The sequence below is a fragment of the Salvia splendens genome, chromosome 8 (assembly GCF_004379255.2).
Source record: "Salvia splendens isolate huo1 chromosome 8, SspV2, whole genome shotgun sequence".
Lineage (NCBI taxonomy): Eukaryota > Viridiplantae > Streptophyta > Magnoliopsida > Lamiales > Lamiaceae > Salvia > Salvia splendens.
In genome coordinates this window covers 687,626-711,012 of record NC_056039.1, presented here as the reverse complement: position 1 = coordinate 711,012, position 23,387 = coordinate 687,626, and the positions used below count along the sequence as shown (strand labels likewise).

Sequence of the window (23,387 nt, the reverse complement as noted above, 5' to 3'; positions counted from 1 at the left end):
GTTGAAAAAGTTAGTGGAATGTGAGTCATACTTTTATATATTAGTTTTATAATAAAATGTGAGTAGGAATGAGTTAATTGAATAAGAGGTCCATACCAAAAATGATAAAAGTGAAATGAGACAAATTATGTGGGACGGACCGAAATGGAAAAATGGGACAAATTATCCGGGACGGAGGGAGTATATACTAAAACGATAAATTGATGGGGGGACCGGGGGCCCCAGGCCCTAACGTGGCTTCGCCACTGGCAACAAGAATGAAAAAAATACTACTCCAATAAATCACATATGAAAACACTACATAACTAACATAATTAGGGCGGCATCTGCAACAGAGTGCTCATACAACAAATATCGCGCCTGTCCGTGCATCCCAGTATCGCGCCTGTCCGTGCATCCCCATGGAACAAAGACACCACACTCAAACTATAAAACATGCACATTAAGCTATATATAAACCAATATACACTCAAAAATACAAATCAATCATATACATAAATTCCAAAAGAATCATAAGCTTATACACATCACTCTGAAAAAAAAATAGAAAAAAAAAATTCGCGAATCACTGGCTAAAAGGTCATTTTATAGGCGAAGGCCTATATAAGTTCCTAACACAATCGTGGCATGGTTCTATTGTCTCTTAACCAAGCCATTTTAGGCTCTTTGACTATCGATAAGTATTGCATGTCTGCTTATCCGTATCTAGCTATGGCTATAATACAGAATTGTCACAGTTGACAAGTCAGATGTGGATTGATGGATTCATCATTGCCAATGCTTCATCTCTTGTTATCACCACTTTCTTGATCACCCAATAGGTCAAGGAACACGAGATTTTATACTATCTCATGCTATACATTTCCAAATTATAAACATGCATGGATTTGGATCCAAATATTTGATCCATCAACCCATCTTTACAATAGAACTAAAATACCACTAATGAATTGTAAAAATTACTCATTACTAAATATACAAATAAATAAGAATGATAATAGTAACGATACGTGGATCGACATTGGTTGTCATTTACCCCATGATGACTCGAACCACCAAACTTTTGAATCGAGAAGAAGCGTCTTACCAACTGAGTTGTGTTTTATCATCTTCTTGACCATTAATTTGATCACAACCCATAAAACTAGTATCTCCTTGCCATGTCCAAACTATATCCTTCAACCCTGGCCTAATCTCCTCCTCCCTAAACCTAATACACTCCAAAGTGTCACCGGAAACCTTTGAAAACTCGACCACCGTCACCTCCGGCCCCACCTTGAACGCCTCGGCTGTGACCAAGAGCCGCCCTTTCCGCCCCTCGTCCGCCCCCAACAACCTCAATTTGAAGTCCTTCAACCTCGAAACACTAAACCCTAATTTCTTCCCAACCATTTCAATTTTCCCCAATGTCACCTTAGCCGATCGTTTTGACGTAAACGTGAAGTCCCCTTTCCGGTCAGATAAGTCGAACCGACCAGTCGACATCGAGGTGATAAGCTGAAATGCATTTAGTATCGCCGGAGAAGAAGGGTATTTCTCAATCGTTTCTTCGATTTTAACCTCAGCTTCATCGGTCGAGATTGAATTAGGGTTTTGCAACCCGATTTTAAACCACGGGACCCGCATTATACCCGGAATCGAGATCCGTTTACCCGGATTCGGATCCAGCAATTTATACATCAAGCGCTTCGTTTCGGTGGAGAACCACGGCGGGATCGAGTATTGCGACCTGATCGCCTTTCTGAACATGACGGCGAGATTCCGGTCATCGAAAGGGAGGAATCCGGCGAGGAGGACGTACAATACGACGCCGCACGACCATATATCCGCCTTCGCGCCGTCGTAGCCCTTCGTACGGAGGACCTCCGGCGCGGTGTAGGCAGGGGTGCCGCACCGCGTGTAGAGGAGTCCGCCGGCGCCGGAGCTAGGGTTTTCGTAGAGCGCCGACAAGCCGAAATCGGAGATTTTGAGGCGGCCGTCGGCGCCGAGGAGGAGATTCTCCGGCTTGATGTCGCGGTGGAAGACGCCGCGGCTGTGACAGAAGTCGACGGCGCAGATCAGCTGTTGGAAGTAGCTGCGCGCGGCGGACTCGTCGAGGCGGCGGCGGCCGCGCGCCACGGTGGAGAGGAGCTCGCCGCCGGAGGCGTATTCCATCACGAGATAGATTTTGGATCTGGTCGCCATGACCTCCTTGAGCTCGACGACGTTGGGGTGGCGCACGCGCCGCATCACGGCGATCTCGCGCGTGATCTGCTCCGTCGCTTTCTCGCTCTTGATCGCTTCTTCTTTTTTTATTACCTTAATCGCCACCGTCTCTTCCGCTACGGCGGAGGATGTGAGGCGGCGGCCGAGGTAGACCTTGGCGAAGGCGCCGCGGCCGAGAAGGGCTCCGATTTCGTATTTTCCGAAGATGATTTTCTTAGCTTCTTCAGCCATTATTGTATCATGAAAATAGTTAGCTAAGTATTTGATAAATAAAAGAAAAATAGAGAAAAATGGATAAATGAGAAATGAGGATTTGTGGGTGATATATAATATATAATGATGAAATAAATTAATATGATTTAATCCAAGTGTTAATTGATACTATTAATTATTGTAAGGTGTCGATAATTTTTATTTTTAAAAAATTAATGTATATAACCCTTGGTGGATCTTAGTGGACCACCATAACACAACATCGGATGTACAAATATTTATTTATTAGATGTGGTGGCCATTTGAATTATTATACATATATTATTCACTTTATTCTATGTGAAATGGGGTTTGTTAAATTAGTCATTTTATCATAGAGATTTAATTTGATTGAGCTCTATATTTTAGTGGATGCAAGTATACATTTAACGAGAAGCCTACATTTACTATTATTTGTCAGGCATATGTAAAGATGATTTTCTTATGTATATTACAATGATTTTTGTTGTAGATTATCATGCAACATCTAAATAAATGAACAACGATTACGTGTGGCCGGCGTTAATCCAACTCGGATTGAAATTATATAATACCATAGAAAAAATCAATGAAATAAATTACAATTTCCTGTAGATTATTGACCTCCTTTTATTTTTAAAAATCATTTGCAAAATCAATCGATGTATAGAAAAGGTAAACCCTCATAGTTGTAAAAGTATTTTGACCTTTGACCCTTAATCGTATTGAAAGGTCATAACGGGGTGCCGGTGAAGCGGTCGACACCGTGTCTCCATTGAGTAACGACTTTCATTTGCTTTTGTTCCTTTCTTTTTCTGGTGAAGCGGTCGACACCGTGTCTCCATTGAGTAACGACTTTCATTTGCTTTTGTTCCTTTCTTTTGCCTATCTATCTGTAGTCTCGCATCCACTACATTTTGTTATGCATAGTTGATAAACAAATTATGAAATATGTGTATTAGAGAAATGAACTTGCTAAAAATGAATTATTGAGTAAATGAGTTGTAAAATATGAATATTATATATAAATGCTAATTAAAATTGATTATTACGTACATGGGATTTATAAGTTCCCTGAACCTAGTTATTAGTTAGTAAGTCTTGAATATGATTGAATATTTCATAATTAGTTTATACTTATAATGGCGATCATCAATATCTTAATATGCACTCAAAGTTCCAAAACAAAAGTGATGAATAATGATATCTCTAAATAGTTTTGATTAACTATTCGAAAACATATAAAATAAACTTGGGCCCATATTATATAGGCTCGTTTTAGATGCTAATTCCTATTAAATCTTAGCCCATATTAATCTTTTAAAATGGGCCTAAATAAACTTGAGCCCATATAATTTTAATTTTAATTTTAATTTTGAGGATATTATCCGACGTGTCATTGCGCTACTGAAACGAAGTTATAGCAATAAAGAACAAAATTACTTTTTTATTTAAAAAGAAATAAATTACGAAAAAACAACGAAATTTGGTTTCCTCTTCCTCAAGCCAAAATCGAGAAGTCGTTCGATTCCATATAAATAAAGCCCATCATTTCTGAACGAAAGCCCATCTTTCAAGAATTATTCTTGCGATTGAATTTCAGAGATATAGCTGAAGAATTTCGAAGTACAGATCGATCAATTATGGCGGCGAGCGAAGAGGAAATTCAGCTGACACTGCAGGAGTTGCAGAAGCAGCTGGCCAAGAAACAGATGTTTGAGGGATCTGTTTCCGAAATCAGATCTCTCCTAAAACAACATTATTCATCCGCTTCACCTAATCTGCGCAAAACGGTGAGTCTCTTCGATTTGATGTTAATTTTGGATAAATGTGTTCGGAATATTGATTAGAGCTCTAGGTATTTATTTATTGAGGAGAATTTGATGAATTTAGAAAATTTCACAGTTTTAGGGGTTTTGGGATTAATATCTATCCTATCGAGTTCTGAAATGTTCGGTGTGGTTCATTGATTGTGTTTATTTGTGATGAATTAGAAAGATGGGAATTACTTAGGATTATACTTATTACTTTACAATGTTGATTGAGTTCGGAAAGGATTGAATTTTGCCTAAAAATGCGAAATTGATGAATGGGCAAATGATCATGTTGTACTACTGTTGCATAGTGTGGATAAGGTGTTTGTGTTATTGCTCAAGGGTGTTCTTCACCTGAAATAGTTCTTGTGACCGTTGCAGTTTTACACCGTTGTGTGTCGTGTTGCAACTGTTTTGAAGACGAGACACACTTCCCCGGGGTTCTGGAATGCTGGGCTTAACCTCTTCCAGGAAGCCGCGCAGCTTGCTGGGGACGCCTCCGAGAGGAAGCACCTGCAGAGCTGCATTGCTCAGGCACACGACCAGATAGGTGAAGTACAGAACCGGCCTGAAGAATCAATATCTCGAGAGAGCAGAAACAGTGGAGGTGGAGAGATCTTTCTAATCTTCCCTATGTGTTTTGGCTATCTTTGAGCTTATGTTGGAAATGGATTTGATGTGTATTGTGTAATGCAGGTTATTTATTCGAAGGGCATCTCACTGTAGACCGCGAGCCTCCACAGCCTGCTTGGTTGGTGCAATCAAATCTGCTGTCTGCCGCTGCTGCCCTTCTTCATGGTGAGTCGTCAGCAGAGCAGCAAACAGGGAGTGGTGACACGGGAGAAGGTGCTGCGAACCTACTGCACGAGCTGGTTAATAGCCTGGATGATATTCTGCCAGAGGTATCTTCACTCTTCCTTCTTCTTCTTGAACAAATGTTTCTTACGTCGGCATCGATTCATTTGTCTAGAATCATTGTCTTTGAAGAGCTTTTATATTTTCTTGCACACAAGAAAACTTAAGCCCTATTTACAGTAAATTCTTATAGTGGTCAATAAACCCTAACTATGGTGATAGTAAACATTCCTAAATCCTAATCGGGGTGGGTGCACTGTGCATTCGGGTATACACGAGTTTTTTCCTTTACATTTGCTGTATATGCATATTCTTGAATTGAATAACTTGACTGTTTCACCTATTGTCTATTACTCGAGAATTTTGACATGCTTAATATCTATTGGTTGAAGTTTCTGACAAATGAATCTGGGGCTCCAAGAGTGCCACCTGCTAGCAAGGAAGTCGTGGCAAATCTCCCCATCACGAAAGTCGCAGAAGAAATCCTGGTGAAGCTCGGTAAAGATGCTGTGTGCTCCATTTGCCAGGAGAACTTGGTCGTAAACGATGAGATGCAAGAGTTGCCCTGCAAGCATATGTTCCATCCTCCTTGCCTCAAACCATGGCTGGTAATATTTCTCTGTGGCCTCATGCCATTTAGACCTCGTTGTTTTCAACTCACTTTGCCCCTAATCGAAATATGAAACTTTCCTCTGAATCTTTGGTTTGATAGGATGAGCACAATTCTTGCCCAATCTGTCGCCACGAGCTGAGAACGGATGATCATGCCTACGAGAGCTGGAAGGAAAGGGAGAAAGAGGCAGAGGAGGACCGGAAGGGTGCCGCTAACGCAGTACGCGGGGGTGAGTACATGTATGTATAGATGGACAGAGAAAGATGAAATGCTTCTGCTTGGCAAAGCTTTCATGTTTTGGCTGTAATCATTCTACGCTTGTCATTGTCTCAATTGTGTTTGTATTCATTGATTAATATGAGTTGAATCTTGATTCTTAAAGCATATGAGTATAGATGGTATATTAGGATAATTTATGAACATGGGATATTTTGTTAAGTTTATGTATTTTCAATTATTTAGGATATTTTAATAAACTATAGATGGTATATTAGTATTATATGATATTTTTTTTTTTGGGTTATCTCAAGATAATTGAGTCATTTATTTTTTTAGTAAAATTTTTATCTTCTCTAACACTTTACACTCTCTTCATTTCTTATACTTTATTTTCTCTTTTACTTTATTTTTTCCACTTTAATTTTTAACACATCAATTTCTTAAATCTTGTGTCTAAAAAAAAGCTCTAACTACCTTGTGACTGAGTGAAGATTTGAATAGTTCTATACGTGGAAGAGATATAGAAAGTCCATAAATTTCAGTTAATTTACTTAGCTGGTGGGTCAAAATATGCTTCAGAAAATGGTCCCAAAAATGCAATGATAATGTATAAATAAATCGGCATTGATTGCAATTGCAGCCACTCTAGACTAAATTTGGTCAGCCTAAATAAATTTCACTTTAAAATAGTGAGTTCTTAGAATTTAAATTCACAATTAAATTTAGTCCAGGTGTTATACACTCGTTGATTCGGATTATTCGAAAGAATATTTTTTTACCAAATAAATTGAGTCACTCCACTTCAAGGCCTGATCATGCGGAAAATAAATGAAGACGAACTCCAATCAGACATAACTAGGAAACTATACATGATTAATTCTGATAAAGCTTATACAAGTATATTCTTGATTTAGTGTGGGATGTAGAAAAATACTACTCAGTACTATAATTTTTAAAATAAATTAATATGCTATGAAAAAAATCATGATGAAAAGGAGTATATACTAGGAAGAATAAATATACATAAATTGTACTCCTATGTATATAATGACCCTTAGTTTTAAATTGAACCAGATTAATTTATGTAAACTAATTTTATTATTAATTTCTTATTAACTTGTCCATATTATATTTTAAAAATATCATTAAAATAGTTTTATCCAGAAGGATTTATGTCAAATTCTAAGTTTGATCTAGAATTAATTATGTAGATATTATTCCATGGAAAAGTTAATCTTATCCAAATTATGTAGATTTTAATTGGAAAATCTTCATTTAAAATGAATTAATAATAATAAACCAATTTTAATTATAAAATACTTTAAAAATGTAATTTACATGTACAGTTTATGTACATATAACATATATCACGTAGAAAATAAGGTAGAAGACTGGCTATTAATTTACAACTATACTCATCATACAAATACACGAAAATAACAAATAATTTAAAGTAGATAACCTGCTACACAGACTGAGATAAAAATAAAGTAGGAGATGATGAATTGTGAGTGGATGATTGCGTGTTTAAACTGTATAATTAATAAGTTTACATTTTTTTAAATATATACTATAACGGATATAAGCTAAATTAGTAAACAAAGTGTAAACTTTTTGGGTGAAATCAAATAAGAAGGCAACTTTTATAGTAGTACTTGTTTTTCTTTCCTTTTTTTAAAGGAAAAAATGGGGCTGTTGCAACGGTGATTGAATTATTTCCTCTCCCTCCACCTTCCAGTAATTAAATTGCATAATACTACTCCATATTTTATATAAGTTCACTCGGAGTTTATACATGAACAGTGTATTATTATTATACCAATAAAATAACTCTCCACCTCTATAGAATTATCGTTGGGGAATATTGTGTACATGCAGATACTCTGAAATTCTAGCTATCACTTTTATATTATTATTGTTATTATATAGTAGTAGTATATACTCAATCTTTAATTTACACTTGTTTTATAAATAAATGCTGATTTTATTCCATTCGTGACAGTATGCTGGGAATTAGTATTGCATTTCGCCATTGGAGTAATTATTAACGTGGGTGTCTTTTTTTAATATTTTTTAAATAGACACCAATTTATACATCTTTAATTATTATGAATTCATGTCCATTAAACTGACGTTACAGACCTAACTTAGAATGTGCAATGTGAAATTTTGGATATTTGGAGTCTAAAGTGAGTCAATTTGCAACATATTAAAGTAAGTGTTAAAACCGATAAAAGCGCTGATCGAATTTTCTAAAGAGACATATACATAAAATGTAGTTGCATCTTGGCTTTACTTGTGAAATCAAATAGTTATTAATTCATTTCAAGATTATTTATATCTTGGCTTTACTTGTGAAAATAAATATATACTATTTGTAAATACTTTGAGTACAAAAGGAAGAGGTATACATATACATGGTGCATTGTCAATAATATACGCCACTAATACAAGGCATAAGCTGACGTTAATTTCACTGCACCAACACTTCTATTTCAACCCATTCATTAATTAAAGCTTTTAACAACAACAATATCCCAAAATAGACAAAGTAATTCAAAAAATATTGAATAAAAGTACCATGAATGTTTATTACTTGTCCAAGAAATATACAATTTATTCCGAAAATAGGCAAAGTCCTTGAAAAATATCATAAAAGTAACACACAGTCCACATAAAAGTTCTTTTTTCTTTCTTACTATAATACTATGACCAATACTAGACTATCAACATATCAGCTTGCATAAAATTTAAATATATACGTTTCCATTTAATTAAATTTAAAATTTGATACGTCCCTTGCTCTTTATTAACTTCAATAAAAGGAATATAGTTACCAGTTAGGTTAAATCTTAATTTTATGTAATTTAGCAATGGCTACAAATAGGCACATATGGAAATAAATTAATAAGGAGAGGTTAAGCCCTATCAAGATAAAAAGAAATTCTTTTTTATTCATATAATGCGTTGTAGCTTCGATATTAGTATATACTCAATGTGCAGAAATCTATATCACAACGAAACATAGAAAATTATTAATTAAATTTTGAAATATATAGCCTCTAGCAAAACAATTCTTTATGAGATCAAACATAAGGGGTGCTAGGATTTGCTGAAGCATGCTGAACCAAAGAATCACCTTATATTCATATTTGAAATTATTTTTATTTTAGCATCTTTCTTCTATAAAAAATACGTAATTCAATTTTAGCTCTCTTAAAATAATATTAGGATTCCATAAAGAAAACACTACTCACATAATGGTATATGCTACTTGAATATAGACGAGCACACCGTATTATTTCATAGAAGGCGAAAAGTAGTTTGATGTGTGTTGAACACACAACTACATTCTATATTTAATTTGATGCGTAGAATGTAAAAATTTCCTATTTTTTATTTAAATAATATCATCGAATCTTCTGTATTATATAAATTGTCGTACAAAAATCTATATTATCAAGGCCAAACATAGACAAAGTATTATCTTACAATTTTAAAATAGGAATATATAGCCTCTAACAAAGCAAATTCTTGAAATCAAATATATAAGAATTGACACTCAAGTCTCTAACCAAAAAATCACCTTATATTTTATATATATATACATATATGAATATATTTTTATATTAACATATTTCACCGTCAAAAAGATTCAATTCTATCTCTCATAAAACAATATTTGGCGTATGCAGCGTGAATAACGATGAGTACACTGTACTTTAACAACCCGAAAAAGGTATTTGTCGTTTAATAAAGAAAACACCCGTCATACCATGACGTTTGCAGCAAACAGCGACGATCACACTGTATTCTCGCCACGGCAAATAATAATTAATTCAAATTTCCCTCAAATAGCGACGACAAATAATATTTTAATTCCCCGTCGGCCCCGAACACCACACCATCCCCTATATAAACCCCTCCCCTCCCTCAATAATCACCTCTCCTCCCTTGCAAACTATACATAATTAAGAGAGAGAGATCAAATGAAAAGATCATTCTATAAAAATGAGAAGAATGATGACGTGGCAGATAATTCTGTACCAGATGCTTCCAATCAAACAGTCACACAGACAAAATCTCCACCACTTCCGCCACCGCCGCCGCCGGCGAGAAGACCGAGGAGGCGCCTTCTGGCGAGGAAGCCCTACCAGCAGAAGCACCTCAACGTGGCGGAGGCACGGCGCGAGATCGTCGCGGCCCTCAAACACCACCGTGCTACCACCAATCAGCCGCAGCCAATCATCCAGCCGCGAAGCCTCGATTCCTCGAGAGCCAGCGCCTCCAAATCCCCGCTGCAAGGAGGCATGTATCCTTACGCGGATCGCAGCTGGATTTGCCCCTACTGCTTCTCTCCCTGGCCGGCGGTGATGCCGCCGCACGCCGCCGGATGCGGGGTTTCACGATTACGAGGTGCCGTGGATGGGGCTGGGGCTGAACCTGGACGTGGAGGAGTTCATCGGCAAGCAGTACAAGGTTTACATCGACGGCGCGCCGCCGTTTGAGATTGATGAGGACGAGACTGGCTCTCCGTTCAACGATGAAATGGTGGAGTTTCCGCCATGGTTATTTGTTGGATAGGAATGGATGAGTTTGATCGGTGGTTTTATCTTAATTTGATTTAAATTTTTTTCCCAGTTAAGGTACTCTAATATTAGGAAATTTTGAATAAATGTGGTGTTTTATTCGGAGCTATAGAAGAGAAGTGTTAATGATGATACTATGAATATGTATGAACTATAGTACAGTACTATCTAAATTTGTTGGGATTTATTGAAAATTATAAATATATTGTTGTGCTATTATTTTCATTTTCGTAAATATTTTTGGATAGGCTGCTTAATATCTAGAACTCTAATTAACATTGTACGTATTTTTATTTTATTTTTAGAAGATGTGAATCTGCTGTAAAATAAATAAATAAATACACTACTAAAAATGGTTTAGATTAGGCTAATTGGTAAAATAGCATAGTATGAGAAAGTGTATTATAATAATTTTTTGAAGGCGAAAAAAATACACACAGAACACGATTTTAATTCCTAGCAATATTTATAAGTAGAGTAAATCATATGGTGTGATTTTCATATTCATTTCATCTTATATTGGAAATTTAAAATATTCTGAATTTATGCGTTTTAGTTATTTATTTCGGTGACAAAATATCTTTTATTTCGTATTTATTGTGCCTATTTCTAAAATTGATACTTCAATTAATTCATCTCTTCGTTTTTTTTGTTAAAAATGCAGCTTGGAGATTGAGGAAATTGATGGAGTGGATGGAGACTGGCTGAATTGAGCAAGATTTTGATTGTGTATTTGTAGCATGATCAAATAAATATTTGCATGCCCAACATTAATGTTGGCACTCAGGAATATTTAAAATAATTTTAAAATAAGTTCTATTGTCATTGATGTCACCTACAGACCCTCTGTTATAAAATAATATTTTGAATTATATTTTTATTCTTCTTGTCTAGCACTCGTTACATCACAAATGGCCATATATATATATATATATATATATATATATATATATATATATATATATATATATATAGGGTTGCGTTAAAGATAGAACCATTCTTAAGTGTAGAACCTAGAACTCTACATATTTTATTCATTGGATGAGGAAAAAATTACGGTCAAGATTAAAAATCATACATATTAGACTATGTTTTCACGACATTCCGGACTCAACATGTGAAAAAACTCACATGTTGATGGAAGAATGAATGAAACGAAGAAGAGTCCATGCATGCTTTATTTTTTCACTTATCTGCATTCACCCATTAATAATAGTTTTGGTTGTAATGGGAAGTTGTTGTGCAAATCAACACCATTGGATTAAAAGATCTAACGACCTCCGTTTGGCATTTGTTCTACGTTTAAGAATGGTTCTATCTTGATCACAATCCTATATATATATATATATATATATATATATATATATATATATATATATATATATGAAAGTTGAAATATTGTTCTTTATTTGTTAAAAAATAAATTTTAAACATAAATCAACTCTTGGTATTTTTAATGTGTGAATTAATAACGACAATTCTAATTGGATGCGACATGGAGTATGTTAGAATATTTACCTCAAAAAAGAAATTTGAAACATAAATCAAACTCTTGGTATTTTTAATGTGAATTAATAAAGACTAGGAATTAATAAAGACTAGGAATTAATAAATTCTAACTGGATGCGACATGGAGTATGTTAGAATATATATTTACCTCGCATAGTCACTTGCAGTTTAATTTGTAAGCTGTTTCACCTCTATCCAATTGATTGAGGATTCAAAGTCATCATATCATCATAATTCTTATGCCAAATGAGGAATATCTATTGCTTTTTTTTTAAAATATAAAACATAATTAATTTGTACATAGCTGTTTTTTTTTAATATCAAATATAATTAATTTGTACATAGCTGGAGTGATGGAAATGGGCCTGGTATAAAGTAGTAATTCATAGAAATATGAAAGCAAATTTCAGTTTTATCCGAATTATAATTTGTTGACTATAGAAGATTATCATTTTGCAAAAGGTCAGCCTTGGAACACACATTAATTAATACTACTAATATATTTTGAAAAGGTCAACCTTCAAACACTTTACTTATGTACGACTTATTACAAAAGTCAAATCATAAATATTGGTTATTAAATCTTACTATATGCTAACTAATATCAAATATGGACCATGGAATTTTAAGTTTTAACGCCTACAAAATTGTGTTCTAATTTATGTTTGTAGATACACCACCAACGCTAAAAAAAAACATCTTCAATTCGGTGTCCCAACTTAATTAAAGTAAGTCCCCAAACGAAAGTGTCATAAAAAAAAGGTACTACTGAATAATTGTATGGTTAACTTAAGGATATTTCTTACATCCTAAACTTTTATTATTTTTCAAAATAAATTCAATGAAAATAATTGTATCTTCAATATTATAATGGTCATTATCACACATACGTAGGAAATGAGCTCAAAAGAGTACTTTTGCAAAAGAAACATGCATGATTCTAAATAATACATAAATATAAAGGTTCATATATGTGTGTGTGGGAGAGTGTGTGTTTCCAAACAAAAAGTCAAATATTTCAATTCTTCTAGATGAATATTTCTCTTCGAACCAAAAAAAAGTACTCTTGGTCAAGTCCCTATTTTATAATAGATGATCATATATGGGACCATATAACTACAAAAAATGAGATTACATAAATAACCTTTATTATGTTACTTCTAAGTGAGAACATATGGTATGAGTACCAAATGTGAACCAATAACCCCCCCCCCCCCCCCCCCCCTCATCTTCTTTTCTTTCTTTTTCAGATGAAAACATTTGCATACCATTCTAGAAGCTTTGTCCAAATAAATAAAAAAAAATAGTTGGCCCAAATTGTTTTATGGGCAACAGTTAAGTAACTGATCATTCCAATTAATATTTTACATGGATATAACTTTTGTGGTCACTACTGTTATCAAATCTTTTTATGTCCCAAAGTCATATATTATGTAATCCATTGACAATGTGCAAATGTCTACTTAAATAACTGAATAACTTTTTTGTAGTGTCGGTTTTAAAACATAGATAATTCGTTCTAAAACATAGAATTAATCTATACCAAATGCACTTAGATAATTCGTTGTCAGTTTTAAGTAGAAAACATGTTTAGCCCAATAGAAATTTATTTTGTATATAAAAAAGTCCCAACAAATAATAAAGACATTCGTTAAGTTAATTCTTTTTATTTGACATGCGATGGGTATCGGGTATACCGTATACCATATCTACTCACACAAATTAGATGATTATTTTATCGTTATGATGATTATTTAATCTTCTCATATCTACAATACAAATTTTCCAAAATAAACTTAAAGATTAATTTTATTTTTTAATTTATGCATTTTTGCATGATTACAAAAGCAATCATATTTTTTGGTAACTAATAGTCCTTCAATTTATCATACACTATAACAAATCAATCCAGACACATAACTATATATCATAAATAATTCAATTATATCTTATTCCTATCGTACCAATATTATCTATCACATCCATCAACCTAAACGTCCTCCAAATATTAAAAACACGTTTTTACATTTCTTACTAGATAAACGTAAAAAATTGAATAACCCATTTATACTCCAAAAGCTTCAAATTTATACGATCCATTATATCTATACACTTTGTATATACGAAACTTAAGCCATTGCTTAAAACTTAAAAAGTTTTTTACAAACCAGTTAGAATATGTTCGGATTGTCCGCTTTGGGTCAAGTCCGCGCGGATTTATTTTTGGGTCACTCCCAAAAGACCTCAAACCGATTGGGGTTGGACATGAATTATATCCACCTTCCAACTTTCCCTAGACTCCCCGATGTGAGATTGGTTTGTACTCAACAGAATACATAAAAAATTGCAATTGTTAATCAAATCGAGTTCTAATCGAGACAGAAAACGTTATAGTGTACAAAATAACTATAATTTCCCCAAAATTAGAAATATTAATTTCACACGTGTATATTCATTTTTGTGCTTCTCAATCATTTCATTAGTTTCATCGAAACGCCTAGTCAACGCGCTCCCACATTTCGATTTTGACATATGTTTTGTTATCCCATGTTTGGTTTCCACATCATGTGGTCTGTGCCCCCCTCTCTCTCTATCTCTATATGACTATATATATAAGTATACATGCATGCACCCACACAAATTAACAATCACATACGCTCTACTTCATGCAATTTCCAATATTTTTGGGACTTGCTACTAACTATATATAAATATACGAGACGCAGCTGAATTGGTAAGACGCTTTCATCACCGGTGCGAGTGAATGTGTAAGTAGTAACTCAAATAACATAACACACCTGCGGCGGAGAATTATTTAAGATGTCCGACGCGGCGGCGGCGGCCAAGTACCGAGGCGTGCGGAAACGGAAGTGGGGGAAGTACGTCTCCGAGATACGCCTCCCCAACAGCCGGGAGCGGATATGGCTCGGCTCATACGACACGGCCGAGAAGGCGGCGCGGGCCTTCGACGCCGCCCTCTTCTGCCTCCGCGGCCCCTCCGCCAACTTCAACTTCCCGGATGAACCGCCGCCTGACATCCCGGGAGGGCGGGCCCTTGCCCCGCACGAGATCCAGGCGGCTGCCCAAGACTACGGGAATAGCTACCGCGGACAGGCGGCCGCGGGAGTCGAGGCCCGGGACTCGGACGACGTGGACCGGGCCGGGCTGGTGGACTTGGTTGATGGGTCGTTTTGGAAGATGCTGGACATGAACTGTGAGCCGAATGAGGGCTGTGATTCGGGCTTCGGGCCTTTTGTGGAGCCCGGTGAAATGCATGTGGATCCACATTATGGAGCTAGGGTTTGTGAGGATGAAGAGGGGAGTTATTATCATGGGCTTTGGAATTTCTGAGATTTTAATTATAGGATATAATCATATAGTATAATGTATTAATATATACACAAATTTTTTTCATGGAAACGAAATAAAACTCAGGATCTTATGATTATTTCTTGCATATATATGAATATATGGATGTTTTTAGAGACTAAAATTGTTCAACTATAATCTTCTCTCTCGCTAATAATTGTCTCATCTGGGATCAGCAAATTAAGATTTTTTAAAAAGATGGACGAAAATGGTTTAAAGTGTATGTATGTATTAATTAAATAATGAAATATCAATTAAAAAATGAGTTAGTGAAATTTACTATTTATAGTAAAAATCATAGTAATACACCGTAATGCTTTTGTCTAACAACACTAGAATGACAGTTAATTCGTTACGAATTCACACTATATATAACCCGCCTTGTGCATATTTTTCACCGGCCAATTGTGGGTTTGAATTTTTCCACGTGGCGCCCCAGGAACATGTTGCCGGTGATTGCCACGTGTGTGTGAGAAGCATAAGATTGAATAATATTGACTGAAACACACGTCCCTCTCCATGCCTTGTTGGCAATGTTTTTTAGACCATCCACAACGCGTCTCGCGCCGGGCTCGCGTCTCGTCTCGGAGAGACGAGACCCCCGCGAGACGCATTGCAGCGCCCATCTCGTCTCCAGCTCGCGACCGTCTCGTCGCGTAGCTCGTCTCGGCGAGACACGAGACGAGATGTCTCGCCACGCGCCAGGGACACGTGGCACGTCCCCATGCGTGCGTGACGCCCACTCGCTGACCCGCGAGTGGGCGTCGTCACTGATGACGCAATAATTCATTTTGTTTAAAAAAAAATCGATTTTTAATAAAAAAAAATTTTTTTTTTTTCAAACGGTAATATTACCGTTAAATATTTATTTTCATTTTTTAAATTTTTAATTTTTTTACTCTATAAATAATTCTATTCCATACTCATTTCAAACACAAACACACATCTATTCCTCTCAAATCCTCTCTATCACTCCAATTTCCATCTTCAATCAACTCAAACAAATGGATCCTTTTGAGCAAATGCGCCAATTAATGGAACAATCACTCGAAGAAGATCGACGACGAGAGGCGGAGGAAGCCGCACCACCCCCACGACGCTCCCGGAAGTACATCAATCGGAACCGGGAGGAAGCCGCCGCACGGTTAGTACGCGACTACTTCTGCGATAACCCGATTTGGGGAGATACCTATTTCCGTCGCCGGAAATTGGTTCGACCCCGAATCCCCCCGGAAGCTCAACCGCAAGTAGTCCGCCGCGAAGTGGAGCGCATCCATCTATACAAGAACGGCTGGCTATTCGGGCAAGGACACGCGACTCTAGCGCCCACACCCAACTCCAAGAGGATCTAATTGAGCACATTTGGGAAAACTTTGGCGGAGAAGATTAAATTATGTCATTTTTATTTTTTTAGAATTTTAATTATGTCTTCGTTTTTTTTAATGTTAAGTTGTAATATTGTTTTAATTTTAATAAAGTGTGTTTGTTTAAATTGAATTGGGTTTTAAAAAAAATTATAAATTAAATTGAATGAATAGTAATTAAGAGACGGTATAGAGACGGTTAAGAGACAGAGCGTTGCAGGTTCCGTCTCTTAGTTAAGAGATGGAGGAAAAAAGGACAGTGGGGCCCTCAAATAGTGCTCAAATAGTAGTTAAGAGACGGTTTAAGAGACGGTATAGAGACAGCGTTGTGGATGGCCTTAATCTCTTGTCAAATCAACTTAACATAGAGAAAATAACGCAATTACTTTGGGTTGTAAATATTAAACGGTTTATAAATGTAACGTAATTCCATTTTATTGCAGTTTTGTCTGATAAAGTCCAATATTTAAGAATGTTTTGAACTTCACACAACAATGAATTATTCGAAAAATCACACTTGGGATAGTCTGGTGTAGAAGTGGTGATATAATCCCATAGAGTTTAAATTTCACAATATTCTTTTGTTATAGCCAATACAACAAAAGTTTGATTTCTTATTGTATTCAATTGTTTAAAATTATAGAGAAAAATGAATAAATAAATCTAATTTCTTAATTAATTTGTATAATTAATGATATCAATAATATTTTGAAGCATTGGAATAGAAACTAACGTATAAATCAAAACAAACATAGTGACTAAAAGGACTAAATGAAAGCGGTCAGTGACAGATCCATGATCTGATGAGTGATGCCAAAAAATTTAATTCATGGACCTCCGAGAGCCCGCGCAACTCCACCTTCGACTCCATTAAGTTCCGGATTCCCACCATAATCCTTCGGCCCTTGCTGAAATGGAAGATAGAGATTATCAAAGGGATGAATAGATTAGAGATGGAAAGAAATTAAGAGGTAGAGGGCAAAGATAATTTCAAACGTCATATTTTCAAGGGAAAAGACGTTCTAAATCTATATTCAACAACTTTTTTGATGAAATTATCTAAATACTTGGGACAACTTAGTTGACTCCTATTTCATGGGAAGGCTTATTTAGCTAAGATAGTTACATGTTAATTAAAGATAATTATCTTTATAATTTTCATTTTATTTACTATAATTTCATTTTATTTTGATTTTAATTTATTTATTATTTTTTCTAGATAATTGATAACATGATTTAAAAACATACTTTAAAAATAAATATTTAAGTTAGAAAATAAACTATTTAAATTATAATATTACTATGTTTTTAAAAATAATTATTAAATATTATATTCATTAATATTTGTATTATCTATCCTACAAGTTTAATTCCTCGACCCATCAATAAAATGACATTTTCTCTCTGTCTATGTATTTTTTGTAATCAGCCTACACAAAACACTATTTTGTAATAGTATTAGTATATGGGCATTTTCTTTTCGTCTATTTAAACTGTGCAACAATTAATTTTGTTATGAATTAATTTACCTTTCCTATTTCATTTTTTAACCAATCGATAGTTTTTCACTACAAATGAAGCGACCCTGTGCATTTTCACCGACCAAGTGGATATAATTTGTCCACGTGGTGACACACGACCATATTACGGCACTCTACCCGTGCTTGCCACGTGCTGGAAAGTGTATATGTTTTTTTATGTCTTCATTTTTTAATACAACTAATATTAGTGGTCAAATCATTGACATAGAGCATATAACACAATTACTATGGATTTGTAATTAAAATGAATTATAAATAACACAATTCCATTTTAGTTGCAGTTTTATTGAAAAAAGCTCAATATCTCGGAACATTGATGAAACTAACACAATTCCATCTTTTTTTACAGTTTTATCAAGAAAAGTCAAATATTTCAGAATATTGTTGACCACACACATTTTTTGAAACGATTCAAGAAATCAAACTTAGGACATTCAACTGCATAGGTGTTGATGTATGATGGCTTTTTCGGGTTTTAGCTATCTGAGGTTGCTTAAATAATGTAAGGATAGCCCATTTTTCTAGTAGGGATAAATTAGTTTTTTTAAAAAAAATTGTATTTATTATAGATATTATTAATAATATTAATGTTTTTAAAATAATTATCTTAATATCATAATTATTATTGTTTATGTATTGTATTTGACCTTACAATTTATATTTTCTGGGACTGTCTGATACAGACCAAACAGAAGAACGCATCTCAAAATACTAGCCTGTTAGGAGAGAGAGCTCATTTAGTCTATACACCCCACATCAGTTGTTCTCACAACCGATGTGGGAATTGAGTCCGTAACATTCGACCCTCCTTTAAGGGGCCAACTTTCTCGTTGGTCACGGCTGGTTCTTTGCCAGGCCACCACTCCGAGTTCTCGTTGGTCATGGCGGATTCTTTGGCCGGCCACCACTCCGTGGGTCACCACTCCGAGCGGCCCTAAACGCACTCGTTGGTCACGGCGAGTTCGTTGCCCGACCACCACTCCGAGCCGTTTGAGCTCTCAATGAAAGCACCAATTGATACAGACCAAACAAGAGAACTCATCCCAAAATGCTAGCATGTTAGGAGAGAGCGCTCATTTAGTCTATTCACCCTACATCAGTTGTTCTCACAACCGATGTAGGAATTGAGTCTGTAACACTGTCATTGCTGATCACCACTTTAGTCGTTTGAGACTTTTTGATAATAAAAAAATTGAAAAAAAGTTTCATTGTGCATTGAACTTTTGTCAATCCGTGTAAATGGTCGTAGTTTTAATTTGATGTTTTATTATGTAGGAAGGTAAAGCTAGTTAAACTTGTTAGTACATGGTTTCACTAATAGCATACGTACAGTGGATCCAATTTATAACGAAGTTGAAAATTCGCATGAAACTAGAGTGTGACTGTTTTGTGTATGTTATTAGTACTAGAGTCTAGACAGCTAACAATATTGGCTATAATCGAATCAACAAACCAAATTTTTTATCACTTAAGATTTATTTTACTTAATTAAGGTAATATATCATCTGATGCAAGATGAAGCTCGTCATACATACATAGAGGTCAAAGGGAAAATTAAAAGAAATTACTATATGTTTTATTATATTTTAAAACATATAAAACTATAGAAGACAAAAGAAAATATAAAAATCTATGGGAAATAACATTATTTTACAATCTATATATATTTAAGTCGTCGCTTTCTCCCTCTCCCAAATTTCGACTCTTGTAGGTAAGTTTGTTTCCATACGTTTGGGGTAATTCTTTTTTTTTCTAGGCCATATTTAACATTCCATAAGTGTACTGGACTTTTTTTTGTTCCTGCTTTAGGAGAGACGCATGACTCCTCATGCGTCTCCCGTTAATGAAACGCATGACGGAGATGCGTTTTTGAGTAAGACGCATGAGAGACATGCGTCTTTCAAATTTTTTTTAAAGACGCATAAGCGTCATGCGTCATAGGGAGAGACTCATGCATTGCTATTTTTTTTATTTTTTAGACGACGAGGAGAGACGCATGAGGGTCATGCGTCTCTAATTTGCATAAAACAATGAAATCCAGTCTCTAAAAAAATATGCCTGAAATCTGAGTCGGAGACACCGGCGGCAGCTACGACGGTGACAGTGTGGTCGAGTTGAGCCGTGAGGGTGATCGTATGAGTGAGTTCGGAGGCGGTCGAGTCGGTGGTCATATTCGAAGCGAGAATTCGAGTAGCTCTATGAAGAGGGCGAGTTGGAAAATGAGCTGACTCAGTGCGTAAGGGTTCGATGGCAGCTGAGTGGATGTGCCGGGAAACTGCCAATAGAAGCGGTTGGGGAAGAAGCAAAAGTGCTCGCTTTTTCGTACCAAGTAAAATACTGGTAACTTAAAAACTCATAAATTTTATTTTTATTATTAAAATAATAATTTAAAGGTGCTACATGTGAATTGAGATGAAACACTTGCTCTCATCGGATAAAGTTTGCATGACACGAGACAAAACAAAGATAAATAAATTAGGGCGTATGAGGGTCATTAGGACTGGATTTTATTTGTTTCATTGTTTTATGCCAACGCATGACGATCATGCGTCTTTAAAAAAAAATTTAAAAGACGCATGTCACTCATGCGTCTTATTCAAAAATGCATATCCGTCATGCGTTTCATTAACGGGAGACGCATGAGGGTCATGCGTCTCTCCTAAAGCAGGAATTAAAAAAAAGTCCAGTACGCTTATGGAATATTAAATATGGCCTAGAATAAAAAAAAGAATTACCCCATAGGTTTGCATCCAATTTTTATGATACAATTAGACGCCTGAATATCTTATTTCTAATCTTGATTTAGAGAAAGTCTTGATTGTTACTTGAATTATGTTTTACTACTTTTTAATTAGCTTATCTGTCAGAATTTTTGATGTCACAATATCTCTGATTTGAGACGTTGTTTTTGGTTATTACTTATTAGGGTCTCTAATATTTTGAGATCATTAATTAATTCTACAATAAAACGAATTAATATAAAATGACTTAATTATATTGGGGGATTCTCTCCTAATCCTGATGGGAATCTTAGCTAAGCTCATAAATCCTATGAATATGGCATCTTCTCCACACAAGAGTAGAAATTTGGTGGAGAGAAGAAAGAGAGAGGTGGTGTGCAAGACTCATCGGATGAATTCATCACGGTAAAATTTCATATACAGAAACAAATTTATATCTAGTGTTATTAGAAAAAATCATGGAGAAATAAACCGTATGTTTTTTTTGTGTAATCTATGACTATGTAGTGCAAGGATTTATATATAGTTTATTCTTTCGTATTTATATATTCTTTATGTGATTTTAGGTTAGAAGTTAGAAAGTGATCTTCAAATACTAAATTTATCCAAAAATGAAGCAAGATCTGTTGAGATATCTTCCATCAGAAATCTTTATTGATATCCTACTGAGACAACTCTCTCTTAAAAATATTTCACTTGTAAATGTGTCTGCAAACCATGGCTCAATCTGATCGAGAGCGACACTTTTCTCAAGTCGAGTCTTTCTAAATTCGCCCCCGCCCTAGCCGTCTCCATTGTGGGGACAGATTCAAATTGGTTCAATGTTTTCAAATTGGAAGAAGAGCATGAGCATGAGCCCAAGCATAAGCACAAGAAGGATCCAATTATCAAGTTTAATTTCCCTCAAGCATCAACAATACAAGGTCCTGTCAACGGTTTGCTTCTTTTGAAAAATCCTTTTCGTAGTCATCTTTATGTATGTAATCCGACCACTCGTGAATTCGTCGAGCTCATTGGGCGTCTTACTCATCCTTGGGGAGATTGTTATGGATTTGGAGTGAGTAGAATAAGCGAACAACATAAGATTGTCTATCTTAACCCTAAGTATGACGGATGTCATGTATACACTCTTGAAGCGGGATCTTCGTGGAGATGCGTTGAAGTCGCTTCACCCTCGTTTGATTGTTGCTACAACTCCAATGGTGCATTTGTTAGTGGTAATCTCCATTGGTTAGTTTCAAATCATCGGAGGGAGCATCCTTATATTTGTTGTTTTAATATTGAGACAAAATGTTTTAGCACTTTTTCTGCGCCCGTCGAAAATTTTGAGAGAAACTTGAATGTTTGGGAGGGAAAGTTGTATACTTTGGGGGGTCACCTGTGCTTTTGTGATGATCAACCACGACCATGATGGTGTTTATGTGGTATGGTTGTTGAAGGAATACGCACAAGTTGATAAATGTTGGTGCCAGGTACATTTTCGCATCATGCAAAAAGGACCTTATCGTAATGATGCCTACCTTCGAGGTGTTTATGAGAATCGATATTACAATCACAAACGTCTTCAACCTATCAAAATTTACAGAAATTGTGACTTGTTGATGTTATGGGATGAGAAGATTTTTCTATACTACTCCAAAAAGAGGAGTGCTTTGAAAACAATTGGTTTGTTTGGTAAAGTGGATGATGATTGTTACTATATCAACTCCATTCTCTTCACTTCAAGTTTTCTCTCACTCAAAAGAAACTTGAGAATGGAGAATGTGATCTCATTTTAGTTTGTACTTTTTTCTTTATCACGGGAGTTGTAATTTACTTATGTTAACTGTTTTCATTTATTGAGTAAACTTCAAATTAAATCATTAGAAAATGGCGTTGCACATTTTAGGTCATTGAATTCGAAAAAATATCACCACATGTCTCTGGAAAATTACTAATCACATTTCAGGTCATTCTTAACTTTTTCTTTCCTATTTTATCCTTGAACTCTTAAAAGCATAATTGACCAAAATTTATTAGTATTTTCCAAATTCAAATTTAACATTTGAAATTTACATGTACTCCATCCGTCTCATAAAAATATGGGCAATTGATATGACACGGATATTAAGGCAAAATTAGTAAAGTAAGATAGAGGAGTAGAATAATAATTAAAGTAGTGTTAGGGGATAGTAGGACCCATATTATTAGTAGTTTTTAATGGTGGTATAAGTTGTAAATATGTTGATGTATACGGATAATAAAGTGGGATAGCTTTCCAAAAATGGAAAGCACATATTTTTATGGGACAGAGGGAATACTAATTTTTCATAATTTATGCATTAATTTTGCATGATT

General features: G+C 35.2%; 3 protein-coding genes across 3 annotated transcripts; 2 read left to right on the top strand and 1 right to left on the bottom strand.

Moving 5' to 3' along the window:
* Positions 1-550: 550 nt before the first annotated feature.
* LOC121743726 (CBL-interacting serine/threonine-protein kinase 25-like) lies at positions 551-2,475 on the bottom strand. Its single transcript, XM_042137074.1, has one exon. It carries the CDS (start codon positions 2,434-2,436, stop codon positions 1,084-1,086), a length of 1,353 nt encoding a protein of 450 aa, XP_041993008.1. The 5' UTR covers positions 2,437-2,475; the 3' UTR covers positions 551-1,083.
* A 1,438-nt stretch (positions 2,476-3,913) lies between these two features.
* On the top strand, positions 3,914-6,217 carry LOC121743061 (E3 ubiquitin-protein ligase AIP2-like). Its single transcript, XM_042136242.1, has 5 exons — positions 3,914-4,229; positions 4,632-4,857; positions 4,947-5,152; positions 5,498-5,713; positions 5,818-6,217. Exons 1-5 carry the CDS (start codon positions 4,080-4,082, stop codon positions 5,965-5,967), a joined length of 948 nt encoding a protein of 315 aa, XP_041992176.1. The 5' UTR covers positions 3,914-4,079; the 3' UTR covers positions 5,968-6,217.
* An 8,638-nt stretch (positions 6,218-14,855) lies between these two features.
* LOC121744590 (ethylene-responsive transcription factor ERF017-like) lies at positions 14,856-15,386 on the top strand. The gene has a single exon (XM_042138186.1). The coding sequence runs from the start codon at positions 14,856-14,858 to the stop codon at positions 15,384-15,386; it is 531 nt and encodes a 176-aa protein (XP_041994120.1).
* Positions 15,387-23,387: the final 8,001 nt, after the last annotated feature.